This window comes from Phodopus roborovskii, unplaced genomic scaffold (assembly GCF_943737965.1).
Source record: "Phodopus roborovskii unplaced genomic scaffold, PHOROB, whole genome shotgun sequence".
In the NCBI taxonomy this organism is placed as follows: Eukaryota; Metazoa; Chordata; class Mammalia; order Rodentia; family Cricetidae; genus Phodopus; species Phodopus roborovskii.
Window position 1 is genome coordinate 561,253 of NW_026125543.1, and position 26,682 is coordinate 587,934.

At 38.9% G+C, this 26,682-nt stretch overlaps 1 protein-coding gene across 4 annotated transcripts in view; it reads left to right on the top strand.

Moving 5' to 3' along the window:
* The first annotated feature begins 17,444 nt into the window (after window positions 1-17,444).
* Window positions 17,445-26,682, top strand: part of Postn (periostin) — a 31,784-nt gene continuing 22,546 nt past the window's right edge. For all 4 annotated transcript variants that reach the window (XM_051176936.1, XM_051176938.1, XM_051176937.1 and 1 more), the window contains exons 1-5: window positions 17,445-17,595; window positions 18,914-19,012; window positions 22,228-22,292; window positions 23,894-24,051; window positions 26,441-26,605. In XM_051176936.1, the coding sequence (XP_051032893.1) occupies window positions 17,471-17,595; window positions 18,914-19,012; window positions 22,228-22,292; window positions 23,894-24,051; window positions 26,441-26,605 (612 nt within the window). In that variant the 5' untranslated portion in view covers window positions 17,445-17,470. The remainder of the gene's footprint in view (window positions 17,596-18,913; window positions 19,013-22,227; window positions 22,293-23,893; window positions 24,052-26,440; window positions 26,606-26,682) is intronic.

Sequence of the window (26,682 nt, forward strand, 5' to 3'; positions counted from 1 at the left end):
TGGCACAAACTGCATATGATATTTTTAATTAAAAATCAAAACTAATGAAAACTTTCATCACAACAATAAATAATTTGGAGAGAAAACTGACTCAATTTTTATAGCCCTTTGGATGAGTTAATTTCATTTCTAGCTCTTGATTTTTAGGAAGGTTTTCAAAGATCGTAACTGTCTAAAAGCACCCCCATGCACCCTGAGAATCATCTTTGAGTTGTTCCTCTGTTGCTTTTGTTCATGTTTCCATGGATTTTTGTCTCCTCTTCTCTACTATGTTCCTATAGAGTCTGCTCATCCCTGATATCTCTAGAATATTGCTTTAGGCAATGTCTGATAAGCACTGAAATTGTTTCTTAATCCTACCTGTCATGGCCATAGTTAATGTTCCTCTAACAAGCCAAAACACTAGGAATAAAAATGTGTACAGCCCAATAGTTTCTAGAGCTTATGTATTTTATTTAGTCTACTCTATTGTCAGTGAAGAATAAAGGAATAAGGCATATTTTAATACATGCATCACACTTTGAAGAAGTATTAGGAGAAGCAGAAGAAGGTGAGTGATAAGAGAAGAGGAAGAACATAAGGAAAAAGCTGGAGTTGTTGTTTCCTCTTACATACTGATAATAAAATAAAATTATAAGGAAATTGTGAGCACTAAATTGTTATCATATAACATACAACTGCAGTTATTTCCTCTCACACCTCAAAGCCTGACAAAAGTTCAAGCTATAGATAGAAATTAAAAGGAATGGCTCATCCCCTGGATTTTGGTCTCCACAGAACAGCCACAAAACCTTTAAGAAATTACCCTGCACCACCAAAGAGTGATCTGTACCATGAAAGTGAGTGTACTGTGGAAATAAGTGCATTTTCATTAATGACTCATTTGAATTCTTATATGGTCACTTAATTATAGGAATATGATTTTAACAGGCTGTGCTTACTGAACTGTTCTCATTTGTGACCCCCTTGATTCATGTCAGTACCGACAGTAATCATTGATGACAAGGATAAAGATTTCTATCATTTTATTATTGGGTTAGTGATGCATATAATTGATGCAAATGGAAAGCCAAAAGCTACAGCAACTGAAATTAGTTTTGTGTGCAGAATAACAGAGAAAGGTGGAGAGGAGGGGGGGTTAGAGAGAGGGTATGGAGGGAGGAATAAAGATCTGGGGCTATTGTAGCAATGTAGAGTTGAGGCATATTCTGCCATCATAACATGAGATTTTATATAGGTTAATTGAATATATTTAATGGCAACAAAATTAAATGATCATTTTTAAAGTATCATGTTTTATAGGATTTCTGTTGTGAAATTTTTGATGTACAATTTTTGTCTGAGATATGATGATGATTGTGTTCTCATCATACCAGTTCTTGAACAGAATTGGCTAATTAGGGCAAGAACAAAAAAGGATACACATGTTCTTTGTCAATTTACCTCTGTTGGTGTCTTCTTTATACTTCCAATTAGGGCACTAGTTCTGTGGAATAATTGTAGCATTTTCTTCATACTGGAATGCTCCTGACTTGACCACAACAGAGATATCATGGTGACTTCCACAATACTAACTATTCCAGCAAAAAAAAAAATTGCCCTGCTTATACCTTCTAACCTTTCACATTCTGTGAATTGACCACTGGCATCTGTGTAGAAATTGTTCTATAGATGAGACAGGAGCCATGAAAATTTTTGTGTATGAGGAAGAGAGAGCGAATTGTGATCTTCAGTAAGGACCATGTAAGGACAACTTCACCCTGACTCTGATCTTTGAAAACATCTCTCTGCATAGTCTATACACAGGTTTATGCATGTGCTGTCACAGCTGGGGGAAAACTACTTCAGACACCTGCCACATTGACACTGAAACTCCTCAGAAAGTTCTTCCTGCTGGAGAAAATTCAGCAGTGTCAATAAATTTAGGTGGTAATATAAAGCTTTTATAGTGGAATTAAGAGTCTTCTGTGATTTCTATTTATCCTGACCATGAAATTACTTAGGGAAGCTTATCCTAGTTATAATGAAAAAAAATGGACAACATATAAAGTCAATAGATTCTTGAATACCTGGAATATCATCCCTCTGGTATATGAATAATAAATGCAGTCATTTCCTTTAAGAAACTGCACACTCCTTCATCTTCAGTCTGGCCCTCTTCTGTCCATGCTTGCACATGGGAATCTAGAGTGTAAATGGAATGGGACAATAACCCCGTTGCAATGAATTGCAAATCCTATAAAGTATTTTTCACATGATTCCTCTTCCCCAGCAGGTTCAGTAGAGATCCCTTTCTGTGCCCTCAAACCTACTCAAGAGTATCACTCAACATTTATCTGCAAAGTCAGTGTTAATTATCACTGTCCCTTCCCACTATGCTATGGAGACTTCTGTAAGGCAGCATAGCTACTGAGAGTTTGGAGATTTTGTATTATAAAATGTTCACTGCCCATGCAATTATTTTTACTTCTGTAAGAATTTTGTACAATGTATTTTGATCATATTAACTCCCCCCCCAACTCCTCCCATATCCAACCCCCTTTTCTACTCACCCAACTTTGTATCTTTAAAAATAAAATTTGTTTTGTGCTGCCCGTATATTCTTAGATGTGAGGTCTTCTGGAGCATGGTTGACTTAGCAGGGGTGCACTCTTAGAGAAAATTGGCTCCCCCTCTCCTGGCAGCTATCAGCTGACATAGAACCTCAGCTATGTGTGGGACATTGTGCCCACTTCCCTTCTCCATGCTGGGATTTGATCTGGCTTGAGAATTTGCAAGGGCTTTCATGATGTCACAACTGTACATGTGCAATTGTTCTCCTGTGTCTGGAAGACACTGTTCCTTGTAGTCATCTACCACTTCTAGCTCTTACAACTCCTCCAGCCCCTCTTCTACAATGATCCCTGAGCCTGAGGAAATCACACACACTCACACACACACACACACACACACACACACACACACACACACCACTTAAGGTTGTCCACTCAATCCAGCTTACTCTCCTCACCTTTACCAGTTGTATATATTATCCAATGACCACTAGAAAATCTTTGTTTAATTAATGCAATCTGTCACCCTAAAATGAGCATCTTACCCACTATACACTTTAATCAGTATAAATTAATTCAAAGGCATTACTATCTACTTACCAAGGCATTAGGTATTAGTAGATAATCAATGCTAATTCTGACTTGTATCAATGCAAATTAAGATACAGATTTTTAAAATCTTACTTATGTGAAAGTTATCATTCCATGTAAATTGCCAGCATTCTGTAGTTGGAGAATTTCAGATTGGAAGGAATCTCAAAATCATCTATTCCAATCATTTAAATTCAACTACTGTGAGTTAGTAAAATAAAGTTACATATGCAATGATACCCATCAAATTAAAAATAGAAGGAACACAGAAATAGAAGTTTCTAGATTCCCAACCTAAGTCTCATTTTCAAGCCCAGTCTCACAAGAACTCTCATATTGAATGCTGCATTTCTGAGACTTAAGTAACATTTAAAGTTGATCAACTTGTGATTGCTCAGACCTGATGTGCCTACACCAAGTTATACAAAGACTTAGAGACTGCACCAAACAAGACAGGATCAGTAGTCACACCAAGTCAAATTCAGACCACAATGCAACAGTGTGTGACTCTCTGTCTCCAGCTGCCACTTGGTCTAGGTAATATTAAGCTTCATTTACTACACTGATATCTGCCACAGTGCTTGGCCCATTTATCACAACTTTAAAAAAAAAACAACTAATTTTTATTTAAATTAAAAACAATCTAATTTTACATGACAATCCCAGTTCCCTCTCCCTTCTGTCCTTCCATTCCCTACACCATCCCCTCATAGCTCCCCCCCATCCACTCCTGAGAAAGTGTGAGGTCTCCCATGGTGATCATCATGGTGACCATGTCACATCATTTGGAGCAGGACCTAGGCCCTCCCCAGTGTATCTAGGTTGAGAGAGTATCCCTCCACAGGCAATGGGCTCCCAAAGTCCATTCCTGTACTAGGGATAAATGCCATCCTAGAGCCTTCATCTAGTAGCTTATGGAAGCAGAAACAGACACCCACAGCTAAACACTGAGCCAAACTCCTGGAATCCAGTTGCAGAGAAGGAGAAGTGATGAGCAAAGGGGTCAAGACCAGGCTAGAGAAACCCACAGAAATGGCTGACCTGAACAAAAGGGAGCTCATGGACCCCAGACTGATAGCTGGAAAACCAGCATAGGATTGACCCATACCCCTGAACGTGGGTGTCAGTTGTCTATGGACCTCTGAAAGTGGAATCAGGATGTATCTCTGGTGCAGAAAGGGACTTCGGGAGCCCATTCCTCATGGAGAAATACTCCCTTAGCCTAAAGACACAAGGGAGGGCCTAGACCCTACCCCAAATGACTTGACAGATTTTGATGATCCCTCTAGGAAGGCCTTATCCCCTGGGGAGTAGATGGGGGATGGGATGGGGGGCTTGTGAGGGGCATAGGAGGATGAGAGGGAGATGGAACTGGGATCGATATGTAAAATAAGAACAAGAAAAGAAAATAGCTAGAAAATTAATTCTGGATCTTGATAATCACAGTGCCATTGGATTTGATCTTCTCTACTTGTTCATAAAGAGATCTTAGGAAACTCAGAGAGAAATCTGGTTGAAGTCCAAACATATAATGTCTACAACAGGAAAAAATAATACTGTTCATCCATGCTGTTGGCAGCTTTCTGTTGTCATGGCTCCAGTCTATCTTTGTTGACTCAGAATGCAGCTTCTTCAGCCCTCTGATGTGGACTGAAGACCAGTGTATCTCCATGAATCCTCCGGGTCTTCTGCTCAAATATCTAGTCTTATGGACTGAGCAATTACTGGGTTTTCAACTTCTCCAGTATGGTGACAGCCATTGCTGAACTATCCATATAGTATTTTGTAAGAAACTCTAATGAAACCCCTATAAGGTTTGTTCTTTTTATCAGCTATGTTCTAGAATACTCTTACTAACATGCCTGATAAGAAAGTAGTCTCAAGAAGAAATTTCTAACCTTTTATTACTGACGGAGTCTACAGTGTTATATACCCATAAAATGAACTGTTTAACAGCACTTTGAAGTGATAGACAGAATCTACATGTAGCTACTTAGATGGAGTTATGTTTTGTTTTGTTTTGGTTTTTCAAGACAGGGTTTCTCTGGGTGGCTTTGGAGCCTATCCTGGCACTCGCTCTGTAGACCAGGCTGGGCTCGAACTCACAGAGATCTGCCTGCTTCTTCCTCCTGGGTGCTGGGATTAAAGGTGTGAATGACCACCACCCAGCTACTTGGATGGACTTTGAAACTGATGTTGAGCATAGATGTGGGTTGAAACCAAAATGCTGTTTGTGTAAATTCATAATGTGTTTCAACAGAAGCAAAGCATAATGTGTGTTCAAACACATACATTACATTTACAGTTAAATGAAGTTGCATGAAGAGCATGACTATGTTGGGTGAGTTTTAAAAAGAGAAATTAACAGCAGAAGACATGGAAGGAGCTTTAACCTTCCTTTAGATGGCTGTCCTGTGGGCTGAGGAGCATCATTACCCCTAATCCACAGGTCCCATGGGGGGTTGGATAATAAAAATAAAGGAAGAGCATGGAAACAGAGAAAGGCAGAAAGGGAGAAAATGCTTCTGGAATAGGCTTTCAAGAGGATGAGGCTATTGTTTTGTAACTGCAAAACAACCATCCCAATAATTCAGTCATCAGTACCCACAAAATGATGTTTACTTTGATTAATGTAAGTATTAATTACAAATATATAACTCATTAAATAGAATTTTACTTCACATATTTAGAATCTCTGTTTAGATGAGCAAAGTATGATTAGAAAACACAGCTATATAGAGTTTGAGTCTATCATTGATATATGCTAACTAATAGACCAAGCCTCACCTCTGGACCTGCCCCTTAGAAAGCCCCCAAGGCTTAAACCATGCCTAACCATACCTTCTGCAAGAGCACTCACTGTGGTCCAGAACTCTAATTGTTACAATAAGCAAGTCCACCCCTATCTTCCCACTCTCCCAAGCTTCTGTTGAAGTTCCCTAGAATTCACCCTGCTCTCCAGAGAAGACACAGTGTGTCAACCATAGATTTCTACCCCTCTTGAGGTGTGTGTGGCTTCATATAATTTGATATCAGACCAAATATTGATGAGTGGATTTTATCCATAGCCTCCCATTCCCACAGAAACCCACAGACTGGAAATAGAACAGAGATATTCATTTCCTCCCTTGACCATAATAACATCACTGCAATCCTGAGGATCCAGAGCACAAGAGATGCTAAAAGGTGACATGCATTGATTATCTCTGTAAATATTTCCTTTTTACCTCTGCTTCATTTTGAATAAAATAAAAATAGCACTTGAGCAAAAAGAAGGCTTTTCTAAACAACAGGGGATGTGTCACTATGGCAACGTGAACAACAAAAATAGCAACACTGATGTTGACCCAAGACTCCTTCTTGATAAGCCTACATGGCAAACAGACAAGACCTGCAAAGACTTTAAGGGAAAACCCTCATCAGGAATCATCATGAGGCTGTGTGAACCCTGAAATTCACCAGGCAAGATGTCAGACTTTGCTGTCTGACTGTGTTTTCCTCCTTGATAAGGTACAGCTGCTTTTGGGACACCCCAAAGAACAGGCTGTCAGGTCCTTGTTCTTTTAAGTGGGGAGCATATATCTAAGTCTCATGGTAGCTAAACATAAAGCATGAAAAAATAAACAAATAAAGATAAACAATAAAATATCAATATCTAATACCTTGTGGAGAAAAATACTACAAAGGCTTTAAAAATCATGTGGCTTAGTTTTTGGTGTGTGTGTGTGTGTGTGTGTGTGTGTGTGCGCGCGCGCGCGTGCGCGTGCACGCACTGTGTGTGTAGTGTGTATATGCCCACAAAGGCTATAAAGGGTTTGGATGCCCTGGAGGCAGTTGTGATCCACCTAATATGGATGTAGGGAACCTAATTCAGATACTCTGAAAGAGCAGCCAGTGTTCTTAACCACTGAGCTATCTCTCTAAGCTCAAAAATTGTAATTTTTATATATTTATAAATACACTGAGAACATTAATGCCTCATATTTTGATGCATTTGCCAATATTCACATCAGCATATAGGTCCTTTTTTCTCTTAAATAAGACACAATAAAATAACCTAACTGTGAATCCTTAGAACAAAATTATTTAGCAAACATTCTGTCTTTTCTTCCATTCAGCCTGCCTTTTCTCTAGGACTTAAAGTTTTCAAAACCATTCTAGAACTCTGTTCTAGGATGGCTTAGGCAGTACCTCTTTCTTCTCCGTGGAATTACTCTAACCCAATAGCTACATGTTTATCCGTTTCCCAGTTATGACATGCTTTTATGCACAGCTCTTTCCATCTTTAATAAGAAATAACTGGAAACATTCTATTATTTTTGGTGCTTTCAAGTGACGGCTACTTCAGGTTGACCACCATGCCTTCTGACAAAGCCAAAAAACGGACATTGTCCGCTCATCACTGCGGTTTCAACTGAGGTGAGCTCATGGCTGACAGTTTTGAGAATGATGGCCTCTTCTGTAAAACTCAACAACACACAAGAATTATTTAGAGATATACTTAAAACCTGTCTATTACTTCAGGAGTAACTCAAAACGTCTCAGGTGTCAAAGGGGCAAATATTATTAGCTGCTTATTTAGTGTAAGAAATTGAGGCAGAAGATTATTATTGTCCTAATGAACACACAGCTAATGGCTGGAAGATTTAGGGTCAGCCCAGGTCATAAACTTCCAAAATCACAGCCTCTTTCAAGTACATAGCTCTGTCTTTTCCTTGGTCTTATGTTCTTAGTTTTAATTTGTTTTAAACCTTTTAGCTTCTATTAGTATTCTGATGCCTCCTTCAGTCTTGAAGTAATGTGTATGTTTTTGAGAAAGAAAAGAGGTAGAGAAAATGATCTTTTTGGGGGGGAGAGACATGATGCTAATCTTTTTTGTGATATGGTTTACTTAGGATTTACCCTGAGCTGTGCTGGCAGACTGTAAGCTCAAATAGAAAAGATCACCTTGCAATTCTGCACAGCCCTGGATTTAATCTTCAGCATGGAAGGAAAAAGAAAAATCTAGCTGAAAAGATTCAAGTGTTGCTCATAAAGGTGTGTGGGTGCTAAGCCAGTTCCCCATCACTGTAACAAAACCCTGAGATAAATGACAGTTTGATTTTGGGTCGGTCTTAAGAGATTTCAGTCTACAGTGAGACAAGCTCAATGCTAGGAATCCTCTGGCAGGTGTGCCAGATGGCAACAGTGCAAATCACATGAGTATGCAGACATCTCATCTGATGGCCAGGAATTGAAGAGGACAGAATGATCCCCAGAGGCCAAATGCCTCCTGTTAGATCCCATTCCAAAGATTCTACCATCTCTCACTGTTGTGGGATATTTGCACACTGTGAGAAGATGTGTTTGTTGTGATGGGTGTAATAAAAAGCTAAAAGTCCAACAGCCAGGCATGAGATATAGATGGGATGTCCAGGGAGAGAAAGGAAGTGGAAATGAGTCTATGCACTCAAGAAATTCCAGAAGACACAGGAGAAGTTGACTTCACCAACCAGATGCACAGGAAGCAGCACAGCCAGTAGTAGCTAGAGATGAGTTAGTGAGCCATGCAACAGAATGAAGATTAAAATAATGGGTCACTTTAAGTTATAAAAGTTAGTGGGGCAAGCCAAAGCTAAGGCTGAGCTTCTGTAATTAATCATAAGTCTCCATGTCATTATTTGGGAGCTGGCTGGCAGGACAGAAAAAGACTTCTTATATCTCACTAGTGTGATGACAGTAGAGTCGAGCCTTTCATTGGCTGGTGGGGGACATTCTGTAAACAATTATAGAAGTGGACTTCTAGTAAAATTTGTTAAAAGGACAACTTCTCTGTATAATATAATTCCAGTCATCAAAAACATTGTACACCAAAGTTTTGTCAAGTGACCCTAGTAAGTTGAGACTGATAGTCCTTTCAACAGGATAGAATAAGCCCACAGTTTCAGAAGGCTCAAATCAAGTGGGGTTATGAGTAAGAAAGTAACTTCAATTGCTGTAATAGGACATCCCAACCAAAGGCCACTTAGGGGAAGAAAGGGTTTCCTTGGCTTACAGAGTACACTCATCATTTCAGGAAACTCAAGGCATGAACTCAAAATAAACTAGTCATATATGATCCATGACCAAGAGCAGAGAGAAACCAGATACACCTATTCTAGCTACTTTCAAGGTTACATAAGTTTGGGTAGCTCTCTTTACTTATACTTAGACTTTATTACCTGCCTAGGGAACAGTGCCTCCCATGTGAGTTTGGTCTTCCCCATCAATCAACAATGAAGACCACCCTACACAGAAACTCTGTAGACCAAGCTGATCCAAACAATTCCTTAACTGAGACTCCCCTTCTAGTTGATCCTAGGCCTTGAACAATGGACACTTTGGGGACATTGTGTTATTCTTTCTGTTTAGGGGAGCAAGAGCTTGATTAGAGACCCTTTTGATAAGTATCTTATTATTTAAGATTGAACTATTCTGAAAGCCAGAAACATGGAATAACCATAGACCAGAGAGTGTGGGTAACTTGCCACAACTCTAGAACCTGGACTGCATGGAGACAGTTGAGAAGAGGTATCAGAAAAGACATGGGCACCCTGTGATGTTCAGGTAACAGGAGGCTTGACTGGAAAAATTACAAGTAGGAAGTTGATTTCCTTATCTTCATGACCCATAACCAAGCCTATCTCCTAAGAATAACTGTGCTGTCAGCTAATCCAAGCCTGATCTTAGTAGGAAGATAAACTCTGGAGGTATATATTGACCCAAGGTCCACTGCCGAATGGACTGGGAACTCTGGCATCCCAGCAGAGGTCATAACTTCTTCAATTTTGTCTCTCCAGTGTGGTATTTAATGCTAAGTGAGTTTTGAAAACATGAGACCTGTCTTTATTTAAGTCTACCTTTTACTGTTCCCCTATCCTTTTCCTTCATCTAACTTACTATTTGAAATGTTATCCTAAATAATTTAACTTCAGAGCATCCTCTGCTTGCTTACCTCACTCCCTAAGACACCTGGGAGACAGCCTTCAGTGGCAAGAACATATGCCTTATCAAGTTGTACAAAATGGGCCGTCTGTGCAAGGAGCTGGAGGATCTAGCCTTAGCCCATAGACTGCAGAGCTGTATGTGGCCAGCAGAGGGTGCTGGCATGAAAGGAAAGAACCCTCCAGAATTCATGGCTTTCAACAGCAGCCTAAGAGATAAGAAAGCTAAGAGACTCAAGCTTTAATTGAATGAACATCCCTCCCTAATATTAAAAATACTGAACATTTGGACATGCAGCTTCACAGAGGAACAACTACTGGGCATAAAAGGGAAAAAGGTCAATGATGATAATTATATGTGACTGTAGTATCCCATTATTATCACCCAACAGAAACCAACAAAGAAATTTCAAAGTTTAACTGGACCATAGACATCCAAAGTGAAACCCATCACACACCCGAGGAACAGACGGTCTTTTCAGAATCCTACAGATCTTTCTTTAAAATACTTCATGCCATTAGTAAGTCTTTAAACTTGTGAAAAATTTAGAAGTCTCTTACAGCTAGCTTACCAGATCATAGTGAGATAATTAGAAAACAATAACCAAATCAATGAGATGCTGTGTAAATACAAGTATATTGAACACCATGCTCCTGAGGAAGAGATTAAAGAAAATAAAATGGTCTGGACATCAAATGAAAACATAAAGGCAACTTCCCAGAATTCTTGGAATCCAGCAAAGGCAGTGCTAAGATTGCTTTAAGTAGACCTATTGGGAGGGAACACAAGACTTTTCACTTTTCAAATGATTTAATTAATAATCCTCTTAGAGTTATTAGAAAGAGAAGATCAAACCAGCCTCAGACAAAGCCGACAAAATGAAATTCTAAGGATCAAGGTAGAAATTGATGAACTAGAGACTAATGATGAACATGAGAATAAATGAAACAAAGAGAAGCCCATGAAAAACAAACCAAGGCTGGCAAGCCCTCAGCAGAACTAACCACAAAAAGAGAGATGCTTAGAACAATAAATCCAAACAATCAAAATTATATCCTTGGGATCGAAACCCCACACAGATCTCTATCAAGATCTACACACACCACAGTATTTTCAACACAATGAGATACTGGTAGGAAATGAAGAAGCCCCTTAGTTGATATTACCTTATAGTTAAATAACTCTAAAGAGAAGGATATATAAGTCGAGGGTCATGGTTGTATACACAATGGCCTTTTGTTTAGACATAAAGAAAGGTGAGACCACATAATTCACAGGAAAACTGATGTAACTGGAGGTTGTTCCATACAATACATATTGTCCCCCACAATAATCTACACAACATACATATTGTACCACACAATAATCCAGATTCAGGCAGTTTAAAATTACATGTTTTCATTCACATTTTGGAGGTATGTGTCACATATACATGACTGGCAGGTGCCACAAATACGTGACTGGCATTAAATTTTGAACAGATAAATACAGAATTGTGTATACACAGGTAGAGGTGTGAGATGGGACCCTAGAACATTCCTGTGTGAGAGAAACAGCTCCCAAGGAAAGGGGAAATATAACCCACATTGATGGTTTATCTTAATTCTGACCAAAATGTGAGCAGGCCAAATGTGCCACAGATGAGCTTGGTGTTCTAGTAAGTGTTGTAGCAACCATTCTTCCTTTATCTTAGAGTCTGGCTCAAGAAATGCCAGAAATCATTTGTGGACTACAGCAGATGACTAGGATGCTTAATGTCCTGCCTTTGAAGACAGAGACTTCATGTGGGCAAGGTTATGAGTGCCAAAGAGGACAGGGGCTGTGAACATGAGAGCGAGGCAATGTGCAAATCAATATCGTTTAATGAAAGTCCAATCATGGCCTGAAGAGACGTTCAGTGGGGGAAAGCGCTTACTGTGTAAGTGTGCTAACCTGAGTCTGAGCTTCAAAACAGTGCAAAGGGCCTGGCACAGTGATTCACATATGTAGTCTTAGTGGGCAATTCCCAGCACCCACTGGACTGACAGCTTGAACAGCTAACTAGTGTGATCTGGGCTCTGAGAGAACTCTCATCCTTAAGAATAAGGTGGGTGAAATTAGAAAGAGTTACACTGAGAAAAGTAACCCAGTGCCAGAACGACAAACATTGGGGCTCCTTCTCATGTGTGGATCCAAGCTTTAACTCTTTAGATCTGTGTGTTTCACTGTGACTACCTGAAAATGGAAAAAAAAAAAAAAAAAAAAAAAAAAAAAAAACTAGAAACAGAAATTCTGGAAGGGAAATAGCAAATATTAAAGGGGGGAAGGGAATAATAAGCAGATTGGTTTAAATGGGTGGGGGATAGAAGGATAACAGCATAGAGAAGGGGCTCTGGAGGGACATTATACTATTGTTTACATGTGTATTGTGTGTATTATACACACAAACATATGTAAGTGTACTATTGTATAAGCTTTGTAAAAAAAAAAGTGTGTGTGTGTGTGTGTGTGTGTGTGTGTGTGTACACTTCTCTTTATTTCTCTCTGGAATGGGGTGAGAGTTAAGTATAGCTATCATGCATATGGGGGTTAATGTTCCTCTCAGAAACTACAGTTTACAAAACAAAAATCCGATGATAAGTGTGGAATACATCCATCCTTTGTCTGTCCCTTCGAATTATTGGTAGGGATCACCCCACCCCCAAACAATACAGGATTTTTCTATTACTCTTGTTTGTCAACCCGAACTTGATGGTAAGAGCCTATTGACACAGACAACACTTACTTCAGTCATAGGGCATGACGAAAACAAGCTGGCATCCATCTAGAAGAGTTTCACTGCATGTAGCCTTCATAGTACAGGAAGCTGCTTTGCAGGCTTATCTAGCTGTGAACGCTGTGAACTACAATCATGGCTGGCCTGGCAAACTGTGCCTATGGAAGCAATAAGTGACCATGCTCCAGCAGATGGTTTCACACACATGCCCAGTTACTTAGCTGTAATTTGGGACTCAGGAGTTTCAAATAGATAATAAATAAATAAATAAACAAGCAAACAAATAACAAATAACAGGACATGAAATTGAGAAGGGGAATGGGGGCATCTGGGAAAAGTTAGAGGATAGTTGGAGATATGACCAAAATGCATTGTATATATGTGTGAAATTATCAAATTATAGAATAAGGTGGAGAGTGCTAGAGGAAGACCCACCCCCACTATCAACTCCTGGCTTCCATGTGCAGGCACACATGTGTATTGGCAAGTATATGTGCACCCATATAGATATGCTTTCATTTTATGCATCAATCAGTGTAAAGAAAACAATCTAGAAAGTGAAGCAATTTATTTTCAACTATTTACTGTTACTATTTCAACTATTTCTGCTCTTCCTTCAGATTTGACATCAATCGTTGGTCCCTTTTTGCATCAGCCTTAAAAGATTTCTTGGAAGGGGTTTTAATTCCTACTTGGTTACTCTTTGGAATTAGGTTGTTTTCTATGAATTTTAATTTATCAGTTTAATAAAAGTGTAATAGATGCTACCAGTATTTCTAAACACATTTGTACAGTGGGGTTTCTCCACTAGATGTCTCCAGAGAAATACAAAGTAGACAGTGCTAATACAAAATACATTCAGTGTTAAATGCTCAAATGTGTCCAGTTCAGTGAGGGTGAAGCTTACATGGCTGACTACTTAATAGGGATGTGAATCTACAATGTAAAGGAATTTCAAGGGCAGAGTCTAAGGAGATGGGCACGGAGGCAGCACCCCATCCCCTGTTATTCCTAAAGGCAGATTCTGCCCAGCACAGTTAACAGTCAAGTTAAAAGAATATGATTCTTTCTTTGGAGTGTAGTGAGTTATGAGGCTGAATATTGTTCTATTGTCTTCCCCTCCCCGTGTCACAAAAGACTATGTTTGGGGTCTTTTGTGGAAATCCATAGAAAACCCATACTGAAAAGAAGGCTTCACAAGCCCCACTTCTAGACTTTATCAATTTCGCTAGCTCAGAATGGCCTTGAACTCATAGAGGTCCATCTGCCTCTCTCTCTCCCTGGTGCTGGGATTAAATGTATATACCACCACAGCGCACCTTTATCCCAGTACTCGGGAGGCAGAGGTAGGTGGGTCTTTATGACTGCAAGGCCAGCCTGGTCTACAGAGTGAGTTCCAGGACAGGCTCCAAAGTTATACACAGAAATCTTATCTTAAAAAAAACAAAATAAATAAATAAATAAATACCCCCCCAAAAAAAAGGAAGAAAGGAAAAGAGAGAAGTAAGGAAGAAAGAGAAATAGAGAGAAAAAAAAGAAAAAGAAGTCCCACTTCATATAGGTAGACTTTACAATGTGTCAATGTGAATATCCAAGTCTGTAGCGTGTCTTCTTGATCTCTTTAGGCTGGCTGCTGATGTTCAATTTTATTTCATTTGTAAACATATTTTAAAGATGCAAAATCAATACAAGATTCTTGCTTAATTTAAATTCTTTCAACCTAGTAATTTTTCAACCTAATAATTTTAAGAAAAATTTTGGTCTATCTCAAAGAACCCAAAGACCACAGAATCTTTCCCAGTATTTCCATGTGTGGAGCTGTAGCCCAGGCAATAGGTAAGGGTAGCAGTCCCCACAGCCCATGTGCCTAAGTGATGAAGGAGCTTTCCCTAACAAGGTGCAAGGGTTAACTTCAAAGCTAGGCTGGACTTCAACTGTGGATTATGCTGTATAATACACGTGCAAGCCACCCAGAGCTCAAATGCCATGACAATCCATGAACCATATGATGAAGAAGGAGCGTTTAAAATGCACACAATACAAGCAAGACCATAGCATACTGCTTTTCGGTTTGAATACCCAGGTTCACTGAGGCTTAGTCCCTGAGGAGTCCTGGGGAGTGCAGGAGTTTGAGGTTGGTTACACACTAGTGAGTAAGCATGGCAGTCCTATGACCTCACAGTCTCCGGAGGCTAGATACAGAGAACTGCCTGTAAATCTGCATCCCATGGTTAGAGACAAATGGCCCTGTCTCTCAGACACACTATCTCTCTTCAGTTACATAATAAACCATTCTTTCTCACTAATGACCTATGTCTCTGGGTCAGACTTTGCATCCCTGGAAAGTCAGACTTCATTTCATGATTTCCGTCATCTTCCTTCCTGACTGCTAGGGATATTGCAAGGTTCCCCTAGGGTTAGAGTCCTTTTATGGAGCAGAAGACAAAGGGCCCTGTGTGGAGAGATGGTGACTTTTGATGAAGACCCTGGAGGAGAGAATGTGCCCTTCTTTAGACTTTCTCCCACTCTTTTGTGGCCCCATCCTGCCAATCCCATCCCAACCACCCTTAGACTGTCCACTGGGCTCAGAATCCAGAAAGCTCTGGATTTTCTCCCACTAATTAAACACAGCATCACATTTCTGGCCTGGCCTCAGTCTTGCTCTCCTTGGTCTCTGGATTTGATGGTGGTTTGTGTGTCCTCTGGATCTCATTTGCAAGACCCTCCCTGATGTCATTACTGATCTGAATTGTAAATATTTGTGGAGAATTGGCATTTGTTGACTTCCATGGGAGTTTTGTAAGTCTCAAACATGATGCTCAGGGTGGAAAGATTTCAAATTTCTATTATTGGAAACTATAAAAAGGGATTCAGTATGCTTTTTTTTGTTACATAAGAATGTGTTTTGCCTTGAGTAAAACAGTAAATGAGTATTACTTATGTATATCACAGAATTCCCTTAAATATCACCAAAATTTTTCTATGGCCATTTGATTGATATTAGATAGACCTTATATATAAGAAGGTCTGTCCATTGAGTAGTTAGCAGCAGCTCACCATTTGCACAGTCTAAGAATAATAAAGAGCTATCATAAAAGCAAATAAGAAAAAGGCAGATACAGTTAGAATAATTTCATTAGTATTATTTATCACACAAATACCCTGAAAGAAACAAAGTTTAATTCTCTGGTATCTTCTTTTCCAGCTCTCTAGGGATTGTTTTGTACATTTTCAATCCTTTAATACTAAGATTTCAAAAGTGACAGAGGCCTCTGACTCATCCAAACTGTGTTGTTTGATCATGTACTTACTTAATAAATCAGCCAGTCATTGCAGAATTATTTTAACACTCAAAGACGATTCCCACAGGAAACTTACACACATCTCTCCAGATAAGGAATTCTCTCTGGCCTAATGTGCGCTCCCCTTCAACTTTCCCTATTGTAAAACATAAAGAGTCCAGGCATGGCATCTCTCCCTTTCCAGGGGGAAGACAATACTGATAACCACAGCAGAGCAGAACTTCACAACACAGAAAAGAAACATACCACCTTCTCTCAAGGGTGCTTTAAAATGTATGAATTCACATGGACAAATTAATGACAGTTAGCATTCCTAGCCTAATGTCCCTTCTGACCTCCATGGTTTCTTCATCTAAAGGACTCCCCACATCTGACGCATTGTGTGTGAAGAGGTAAAAATTGTGCCTTTTCTCAGCTGAAGTCCAACACCAAGAGACTGCAGTTGTTCTTTTAAAAAAATTGCAATGATGTTCTTGGCAGCGGCCGTTTCTTAATATGTATTTAATTACTACATTACTTCTGGATTAGTAATACTTGCTTCCAGGGCCTATCAGGATATGCAGCCTGTGTGTAATGAAAAAGCAATACAAAGCAAAATTTTATTATGTACATACAAATACAAAGATATATACGAGAGAGAAAGAGAGACAGAGACAGAGACAAAGAGAGAGAGAGAGAGAGAGAGAGAGAGAGAGATTTAAAAGTTAGGGAAACTCTCTCAAAGTAGATCTTTGTTAGTTAAACTTCTATGCTTATTAAGATTTTAAATGGCATGGCCCAAGTTTCATAGCACTGCAAGGAACATGTGCCTCTTCCATTTTAGCTGTGGAAATCATACTTTATATGTGTTGTAAATCTATCTAGGATTTGTATTAAATCCCTTTTGTGATTCCTTTCCTGGTGAAAAATAACCCCAGTGCTCTGTTGTGGAATGATTAAGTGTGATAAGATCAAACCAGTAAAGAAAAAGCTCAGAGACATAGAATGGCAGAGGCAGATGGCAGAGATGCCCTCACCCCACCCCACCCCAGCTCAGATACATCTGTTTTCATAAACAAAACCTATACAAGTGAAAGTCAGGCATTCCATGATTGAAAGCAAATGGGAGAAGTTCAGTCTGTTCAGGACCCAGTAGACTTTCACTGGCAGCTAGCACTCTTGGTGCTTCTGGACAGCATCTGGAAGTCTCAGGTTGCTCCAGCACCCCCTCCCACAGCCCCAGTTCCCTCCCACCGCCTTGAGCTACATAAATTCAGCTCTCCAGAGCACAAGCCAGTTCTCTTCCTGGAAGGAGCTCAGGGCTGAAGATGGTTCCTCTCCTGCCCTTACTGGCTCTGCTGCTGCGGCTGCTGTGCAACCTTAACCCTGCAAATGCCAACAATTACTATGACAAGGTCCTGGCTCACAGCCGCATCAGGGGTCGGGATCAGGGGTGAGTCCCTGGCTTATTTTATTTTTCTAGAAATATGTATGAAGTTCCTTATGAATGTACCTCAGGGTAGTTGTTAGGGTTTTTTTGTTGTTGATTTACTTATTGCAAGGTGGACAGGAAAAGAAAAAAAATGAGTTTTCTTTAAGTGCGTGTGTGTGTGTGTGTGTGTGTGTGTGTGTGTGTGTGTGTGTGTGGTTACTATGACATGTCTTAAATGCATAAGAATTGCTATCAACATAATAATTGTTACTTTATGTGGATTATTAGTTATAATGTAATTAACAAAATACAATAGGCTAATCTTCCGTAATTCAGTTTGCTTGAGATTTTATTTCCTTCCAAAACTGCAGAATATGGCTTTCAAATTAAAGAGGCTACTGTTAGATAGTATCATGTTAAAGGCTTTGAAACAGCTCACAGGATTTCAACACAAATTTTTTTGATTTATATATAAAAATTAATCTCTTGTCTGAATAATTGGTTCTCTGAATTCTTTGAAGTACTTTTATCTTTTAGGATAAATGTAAAATTTTTAAAAGTTATTAGAAACAACTTAAGCAAACATCTGTACTTTTTACATGTAGCTCTTGGCATCTTTCCCAAGCCTTAGAGGGTTTACTTAATTCTCAGAGTACTCTTCCCCACAGTGGAGCAGAATTTCCACCCTTTAAGAGAAAGCAAACTTAAATTGCAATAGAGAACACATTCATTTGCCCTAGTCAAAGAAACACATTTCCTTTGTGTAAAGGCATTGTTCTAATGTTACTTTTAACACTTATCTGCTTTTGTAAGTACCTAGACAACCACGGAGCAGAAAGGATACTAAGATGGGTGTCCTTGGTGGTCAGTCTCCCACTGTTCAGGTGAATCCTGAACCTTCCATCCTCCAATGAATGCATGCATAGTTTTAAAACAAGGTGGGGATGGAGGTTCACTATTACCATTAATGTGTACATAAAATGCAGACTCTGTTAAATTGAATTCTGTTTGAATATTCCTTTCAGGTGAACTTTTTTGAAATACTGGTATTAGTCTCAAATATACAATGTGTCTTCCTTACTTCCTCTCCTCCTTTCCATCTTCCCTCCCCCTTCTCCCCCTCCCTTCCTCTTCTCCTCCTTCACTGCTTATTTCCCTCAGACATCTGCTTTTCTAGGGACTCAGTAGGACTGGCTCAACAAAGTTGTGCAAAGTGTTAAAAATAACATCTTGGAATATCAAGTCTGCACCCTAAACTCTCTTTTTAGCCACCGGACCTGAGACTGGAGAGATAATAGCCATATGGATTAACTCTTTTTGTCTCCCCTTTACTCTCCAGCCCAAATGTCTGTGCTCTCCAGCAAATTCTGGGCACCAAAAAGAAATACTTCAGCTCATGCAAGAACTGGTATCAAGGTGCTATCTGCGGGAAGAAAACGTGAGTCTCACCCTTCTCTTTGTTGACAGTTTCATGATCCCACAGGGATGTCACTAGTCTTTTCTTGGGTACAAGCCCAGTCTGAAAATACTGTCCAATCTCATGAGTATGTAAAGAAAGGCTCATCTGCACAGACTAAGAAACCCCCCTCTCATCTCCACAGTTAAAAAGAGTCCATTTCTCTGACCCCATAAGCTTGGAGGGACCAAAACAAGCCCATGCCAGTATGATATAGCCAGAATCAGTGTGAACAAACATGGTTTCTACTCTTTATTTGATCTTTCTTTGTTCCAAGAGAATCAGTTAAACTCTGTGTTCCAGCCTTCTCACATCTACACAAGCACACATGCAGGACAACAAATTAGTTTGAAATATAATGCTTTAAAAGCCCAAATCTGTGTTTCTCCAGTTATTTAAAAATAATGGAAAAGATTACATGTCACCCTGAGTTTTCACTAAAGCATAAAGTTATAAAAAATTGCATTTTCCACTTTTTATTAACCCTTGATGCCTTTTACAAACCACCTGATCCCCAGGGGACCATGAGGGTGACAGCAGAAGCCCATTACTCCATCCAATATCCCAATGGCTAACGGGATGATTTCTTTTAGCTTAGTGATACAATTTTAGCTTAGTTGTATCTTTGACTGATCAACTTAAAGCTGCAAAACATTATTGCCTACGTATTAGACAAGCTTATTGTTTTATTTTACCATAACCATTAGTTGGAAAAATAAAAACCCTTGGACCTATAAAGGTTAGGAATCACCTATGCCAATTCATCATTTTATAAGGAGATGCTGTCTCAAAAGTGATGTAGCCTAGTAAATAAAAAGGGGCTTCCATGTCTTTCCCAGTGATGAAAACAGTGGGAAGGGCTGCTCACTGCCATTAGCCTGAACTGAATCCTCTAAAGGGGCAGCCTTGAGGACTGCAGGATCTAAAGATCTGTTAGCACACCATGATGAACTGCAGGTACTCTCCAAAGAGTGGAAACATTGGTTCCACCCTTATTTCTGACAGGCATGGGGGCTCATGCCTATAAACTCATCATCCCACAAAGAACACCCCAAATTCTAGTTTGAGCTCCAATGTGAGACACTCTCAAAATGAATATTAATTAATTAGTTAATAGTTTATTTATATTTTTGTGCTACTGGTACAAACACTCAACACAGAAGTATATAACCTGGGGAAGTCAGTGGTCTTCCAATGCTAAGTGTCAAGGGAAATGCTTTTATGTTCTTCCTAGAAATTACAGGAGTCTTATTTCCACTATATAATTACATTAGAGATGCCAAAGTTGTCACATGACAAAAGACTCTTGTTTTCCATTAAACAAAAGTCCTGTTTGTAGACAGACTTTCTACCAAAACTGTAACAATATCTCTTAGCAAATTTTTCTCACATTTACATCTCTTTAATGAAATAAACACAAATGCTAATCTCAGCTAACCAAAGAAACCAATGCTATGGGTAGGGAGGATGCGTGACTTGCTCCCCACCCCCCACTTCTGTTCAAGTTGCCAGTATCTTCTGGGGAATGTCAGTTTTCAACTTGGCTTCTGGTTAAACATCTACTTTCAGAATTCCCCAGAAGGAAACAGGCCAGGTCTCAAGAAAAGCACAAGTATCCCTGGGCCTTCGGTTAAGGTAGTGTCTAGAATGATGTAGAATCCCTTTCACAGAGCATCTGCAGGCTCTTTGTGTGATGACAGACAGCGATGTTTCAGATAGCTTTCTATCACATTTTTTGCTGAAACTCAGACAGTGAGCATAACTGTCCCTGATTCCAAGCTGTGCAGAGCAGGGACTGTACCTTCTTCGTGCTTTATATGACTTCTTGGCCATATAGGAAAACGGACTTTTGTGTCACATACATGATCTCTGAAAACAAAACACTTTAGTTGTATTCGAAGCATTATCTGAGTTAAACACATTGTCCACTTATCAGTTAAGATAACAGGCCACTGCTCTACAAACTCACCCTGTGTGCTGCGTGACTTTTCTACGTAAGAGTTGAGCTTCAGATTATATTAGCATGTGTTACAGACGTTTGTCTCATAATGACCCTGTCCTTTTTCATGTGTCTTCTAGCCTCTAGATTAACTGCAGCTAGACATACCTCATTTTATTGTTTATAATGTGTGTAAATCAAATTCATGAGGACATTTAATTAATTACTACATAGTCTGTTTATTCCCTGGAGATCTGTGTAGGTAAAATTTTCAACAAGGGGAAAATTAAGATTTACATGAGGGTGGAATGCAGTTCCCTTGTTTCAGGTACAGCCAACTCTGGAAACTACAGATAAAATTCAAATAAAATAGGAAAATTTAAACATGTATTAATAATAATAATAATAACAATAATAATAATAATAAACTACAGACAATTTAAAACAAAAGTAACTGTGTCTTAGTTAGAAATGCAGTTCACTTGGTTGACTGCTTACCTTGAATACACAAAGCCCTAGGTTCAATCCCTAGCACCACATAAAACTACTGTGATGATTTTCATCCTAGTATTTATGAGATCAGTTTGGGCACATCTTCTGTTTCAGAGGAGAGTTCAAGGCCAACCGGGTTCATGGGATACTATCTCATGGAGGAAAAAAATGAAGCAATAAAACTAAGGAGAATAAAAATGAATAAAACCTGATCAAAATATATCAGATAAATGTAGGAAAACATCAAAGAATGTCCTATTTTGTATAATTAACTTATGCTGATAATTGTACATGAGATTTGACTTTATAAATTAGAATGGGTTAATGTATTTCTGTTGTCTCAAGATAGCATGCTCTAATGAGCATTTTTTTGTTATGCATACCTAAGTTATTCTAAAAATGCTCTTTTGAGATTCATAACTATTTGTATTTGGGTATTATCATTGCTCTTCCCATGTTAAACAGTTGGAAGACTGAATTCTAATGTATAGAGAGGTTTGTTTAAGGGTGCCTGCTACCATACAGTGAACCTGCACATAAACACTATTCTCCATGGTCAAGATCCAGGAACCTTCCCCCAGTGACACAAGGGTACAGACAATAATCAAACTTACATAAATATCTGGTATCTAAGAGCAGAAACAAAAGCTAGCTTCTACAATTTTAGTAAATCATGGAAATAAGTGACATGTTAAGTTTATGTAAAGGTGGATCTTTGGCATTTCTGTTTTAAAATTGAGGTTTCCCCCCCCCCCCCTCTCTGCAGGACTGTGTTATATGAATGTTGTCCTGGCTATATGAGAATGGAAGGCATGAAAGGCTGTCCGGCAGGTAAAATACAGAAATGTGCATGCAAAATCATAAATACAAGCAAATTCTCAATGTTTTTGTGTTAATCTCATGCTTTCCCTAATACTGAAATAGTAGACTTCCTGTCTCTGTCACTGGAAACTGATGGAACCAAAAACTAAAGAGAAGCCTAATTGGAAATAGCTAAGCTCCCCCTTCATGAAAGTCCCTGTCTTTGAACTTGTATAGAAGCATGGAGCCTACTTTAATAACTACATCTACAACTGAGCAGCTCTGAGCTTGTAACAGCTCTTGCTTTGAAAATGTGCTCACTTTGAAATGTGGTTGCCCATAATTCTGCCCCCCCTAAAATGAAGTCATTTTTCATTTCCTCTGGATATGCAATGCCAATCATTACCCTTCTCCATGTTCCTGTTCCCCAAAACAATGGTCTCCTCCTGGAGCACAGCCCTCCAGCCTCAAATCAGGTGTAGACTGACTGTTATGGACAACAACACATAGACAGTCCCTGGCATACTACTGTGCTCAGAATGAGGTGCTAGGCTTGTGTCATCAAAGCACTCTGGTCTAAGCAGCTGAAAACTTGCTGAGATCAGGGGTTTGGTTAATGTTGGTGACAATGTCATGTGATTAACTCATATGACCTCTGTATTCAATTATGTTACAGCTTTCTCACATGGAAACTGTTGAACTAGGTTTGGTGTAGGAAGTGTATTGCTCAATCTAGGCATGGGCTTACCACAAAAGTCTACTAAATTTAACCCTTTTCACTTTTACCCAATTGTGTTATATTGTGAGTTCTTTCACAGAATTTATGATTTAATTTAATAATTATCAGGGTAATTCACTAAAGTTGTCATTTACTTTATGACTATGTCCAAATGACACCAATGTTTAAATCAAGCAAGTGGTCTGCAGACAACTAGACATACGATTTCAGGCTGACATTCAGACCAAGAAAAGCTTCTGAAAGTATTGGATGTGTTTTCTTTAAATTAAAATGGAGATAACTGTGTCTATATACTGCTTTAGGGACCAAGAACATTAAAATTATAGATGTAAAGATAATACACTGCTTAGAGGTTCAGCCCAGAAGTGCAGCATGTGTTATCCTTGCTAGTTTCAATGAGTGGCAAGGAGCAGTGTCTTCAGCTAAAATAATCAGACATATTTTCTGGAAATTCTAATTGAACTGTTACTGATGTGACAGGATTTGCTGTAAGTTACTTGGATTTGATCTTTTAAAACTTAATACCTTAGTTGGGCAGTGATGGCATATGCCTATAGTTCCAGCACTTGGGAGGCAGAGGCAGGCAACTCTCTGTGAGTTTGAGGCCCGCCTGATCTACAAAGCTACACAGAGAAATCCTGCCTTAAAACAAAACAAAACAGAACAAAAAAATCACTTTCTTAACACCAAGAATATAAGAAATAATAGTTCAAATTGTTCTCTATTTTATAATGCTCAAAATGCAACTTTTGTAAAGTAGGGTTTTCATGGCATGATTTTGTTTAAATTAATTATTTCAGTATATTGGGGAATAGTGCAAAGCTTGAGTGATTGTGAATGAATATTCTGGAAATCAAGTACTAAGCATTTGCTCATTTCTTGACTATTTCAGTGATGCCTATTGACCATGTTTATGGCACGCTGGGCATTGTGGGAGCCACTACCACTCAGCACTACTCCGATGTCTCAAAACTAAGAGAGGAGATTGAAGGAAAGGGGTCATACACCTACTTCGCACCGAGTAACGAGGCTTGGGAAAACCTGGATTCTGTAATTAATCCTTTTCATTATCTGAAACATTTATTGTGGGATACTGCTATTTTCATTTTAACCAACATATATGTAAACCAAGAATATGTTGTATGTTTCTATCACACACATGTGAGTATATATAAAAACAAGTTATTGGGACAGTGTTGTACACTCACACTGCTATAGTGGAGGTCCCCAGGAGGCAGTCTTTTTAAAAGAAAGGAAAATGAGCAGAAAGAGGTAATTATCATCATTACATTTTGTCTCTCTCCTCTTACCTTCTTGGTTGTGAAAAAATATACTTGTGATTTCAGATAACATATTTATTATAAACATAAGTTAAGATATCTAGCAATATTTTAAACTCTATTATAAGCTATATTACATTACATAACTGTATTTTATTATGGTTTATAAACAACATAGCTATAGTTGAATGAAAATCTATAGAAATAGTTTGTACATGCAAAACTATATGCCATATATATTGCTATTCCAAACTGTCAAAATAGTAAATATGTATGAATATTTAAACCGTGTTATAAACAGTATTTGATTTTGTGAACAGACTAAGTCATGACAATTAACTCGTAAAATATTACTCAATTTCCAAATGTATACAATAGTAGAGAAACACACTCCTACTTTCTGCTCCTGTAGAGATGAACTGAAATTTCTAGAGCAACTAAATGCAGCTTCTCAGATAGATCTTTCTGTGGCTCTGCTATGTTAAGGCTAAGTCAAGGGCTCTTGTCTTTCCCTATACCTCAGCCTCCACCCTGTTCCTTTTGGTCATACTTGGGCATGCTCATCATAGTAGAAAAAGTTAGATATTTTTCCTGGAACTTCACCCTGCCCTTTCCTGCACCTTGGCAACTCTCCTCTCGCTCTAGTGTGCACAGCCATGAAATCTGTGGGGTTTGTAGTGATTTTCCTTGGGACCCCAGTGATTCTAATCTCCACATTAATATTTCTTTTCCCCAACCCACATAAATATGGCTACATAAATAAAGGATACAGAAAATGTAAGCCATTTCTTAGTTCCATAAATAATTGCTTTTCTCTAACCCTTTCCCCCATAATAGGCAGAGTCAATGTCAACATTCAGACTTAAAAACTGTAAGTGATCCTGGTTTCCCATCTCAATCCCTTAAACATTAGCTAATCAGTATGCTATCATATTTATTTGTGGTGATCCTCCCTGTGTTTTTGCTTCTGAATAATCTTACCCCTTGATTAGCTTTCCAGAAGCCAAGCCCCTCACACTCTTCGGCTTAATTGATTGTTTCATGTATTCCTTATTCAGTATTCACAGCATTATGCCTTTCAGAACATACTTATAGCATTACCTGAGGAATACAAAATTATGTCACGATGGGATGGTTATCAGTTGCTTGCCCAACATTTACTCTGTCAGTATACAGAATGATGTTGTCTCCACCCTATCACTCCACCCATTTTAGTCTTACCTGCTTCTGCACATGTACCTCCAAACCACCCTAATAAAAACAGCTGCATTCTCATTGGAGCTCTTAAAGCATGTTGTCCTTCTATCCTCGTTGTATCTGTACTTTATCTACTGTGACATAACAAGTACCATGAAGTTCTCCTTTTTCTCATTGCACTCAAGGCACAGCCTTGGGAAGGGAGAGGATGATGAATTCTTAGACTAATTTAGGAACAAGCATACAATCCTTGCTAAATCTCAAATGATTGCCAAGGGTGGTGGTACTTGCTTGGAATTAATTCTAGCATTCAGGAAGCCCAGTCAGGAGCATTGCCAGGAGTTTGAGGCCAGGCTGGGCTGCATGATGAGACACTGTCTCCAAAAGACAAGCATAAAAATCACAAAAGGTTGAATACCTGGCATCACAATTTACATGTTGTACTGTGTCTGATGATGTCATATCCCTGGTTATGACCCTATATGAAGATTGTCTCTTCATCAATATATTTTGAAAGTTTTGTTCCTAAAAATATACAAGCATTCTATTCGATTTAGGACCCTCTACTGACTACTTGAAAGTCCAAAATTCCTCAATCAGTTGGAATAATATAAGTCTGTTATTCAGGTCAATTTTCTATGATAAATTGGTAATTTAGTAAGAAGGCCACAAAAGAGTACAAATTGGACTGCACAGATGACTAAACAGTTAGGAATGCTACAGAAGACCCATGGCTGGTTCCCAGCACCAACATCAGACCAGTCACAACCACCTGTAACTGAAATTCCAGACACCTTCAGGCACTCTCATATACACAGTGCACACACACACACAGGCACACAGGGACACATGTACACACACACACACACACACACACACACACACAATTGTTTTTTAGATGGATAGGGGAGAGAACTTGAGTAACAAATCAAGAAAATAAACTTTTACTGAATTCTTGCTAGGACATTCGCAGAGGCCTGGAGAACAATGTCAATGTTGAGTTACTGAATGCCTTACATAGCCACATGGTCAATAAGAGAATGTTAACTAAGGACCTGAAGCACGGCATGGTGATTCCTTCAATGTACAACAATCTGGGGCTTTTTATTAATCATTATCCCAATGGGGTAAGTTTCATTTATAAAATTTACATTTCCAAGACATATTTTCCTTAATTTTATCTGTTCCCTTGTTAGGATGTTCA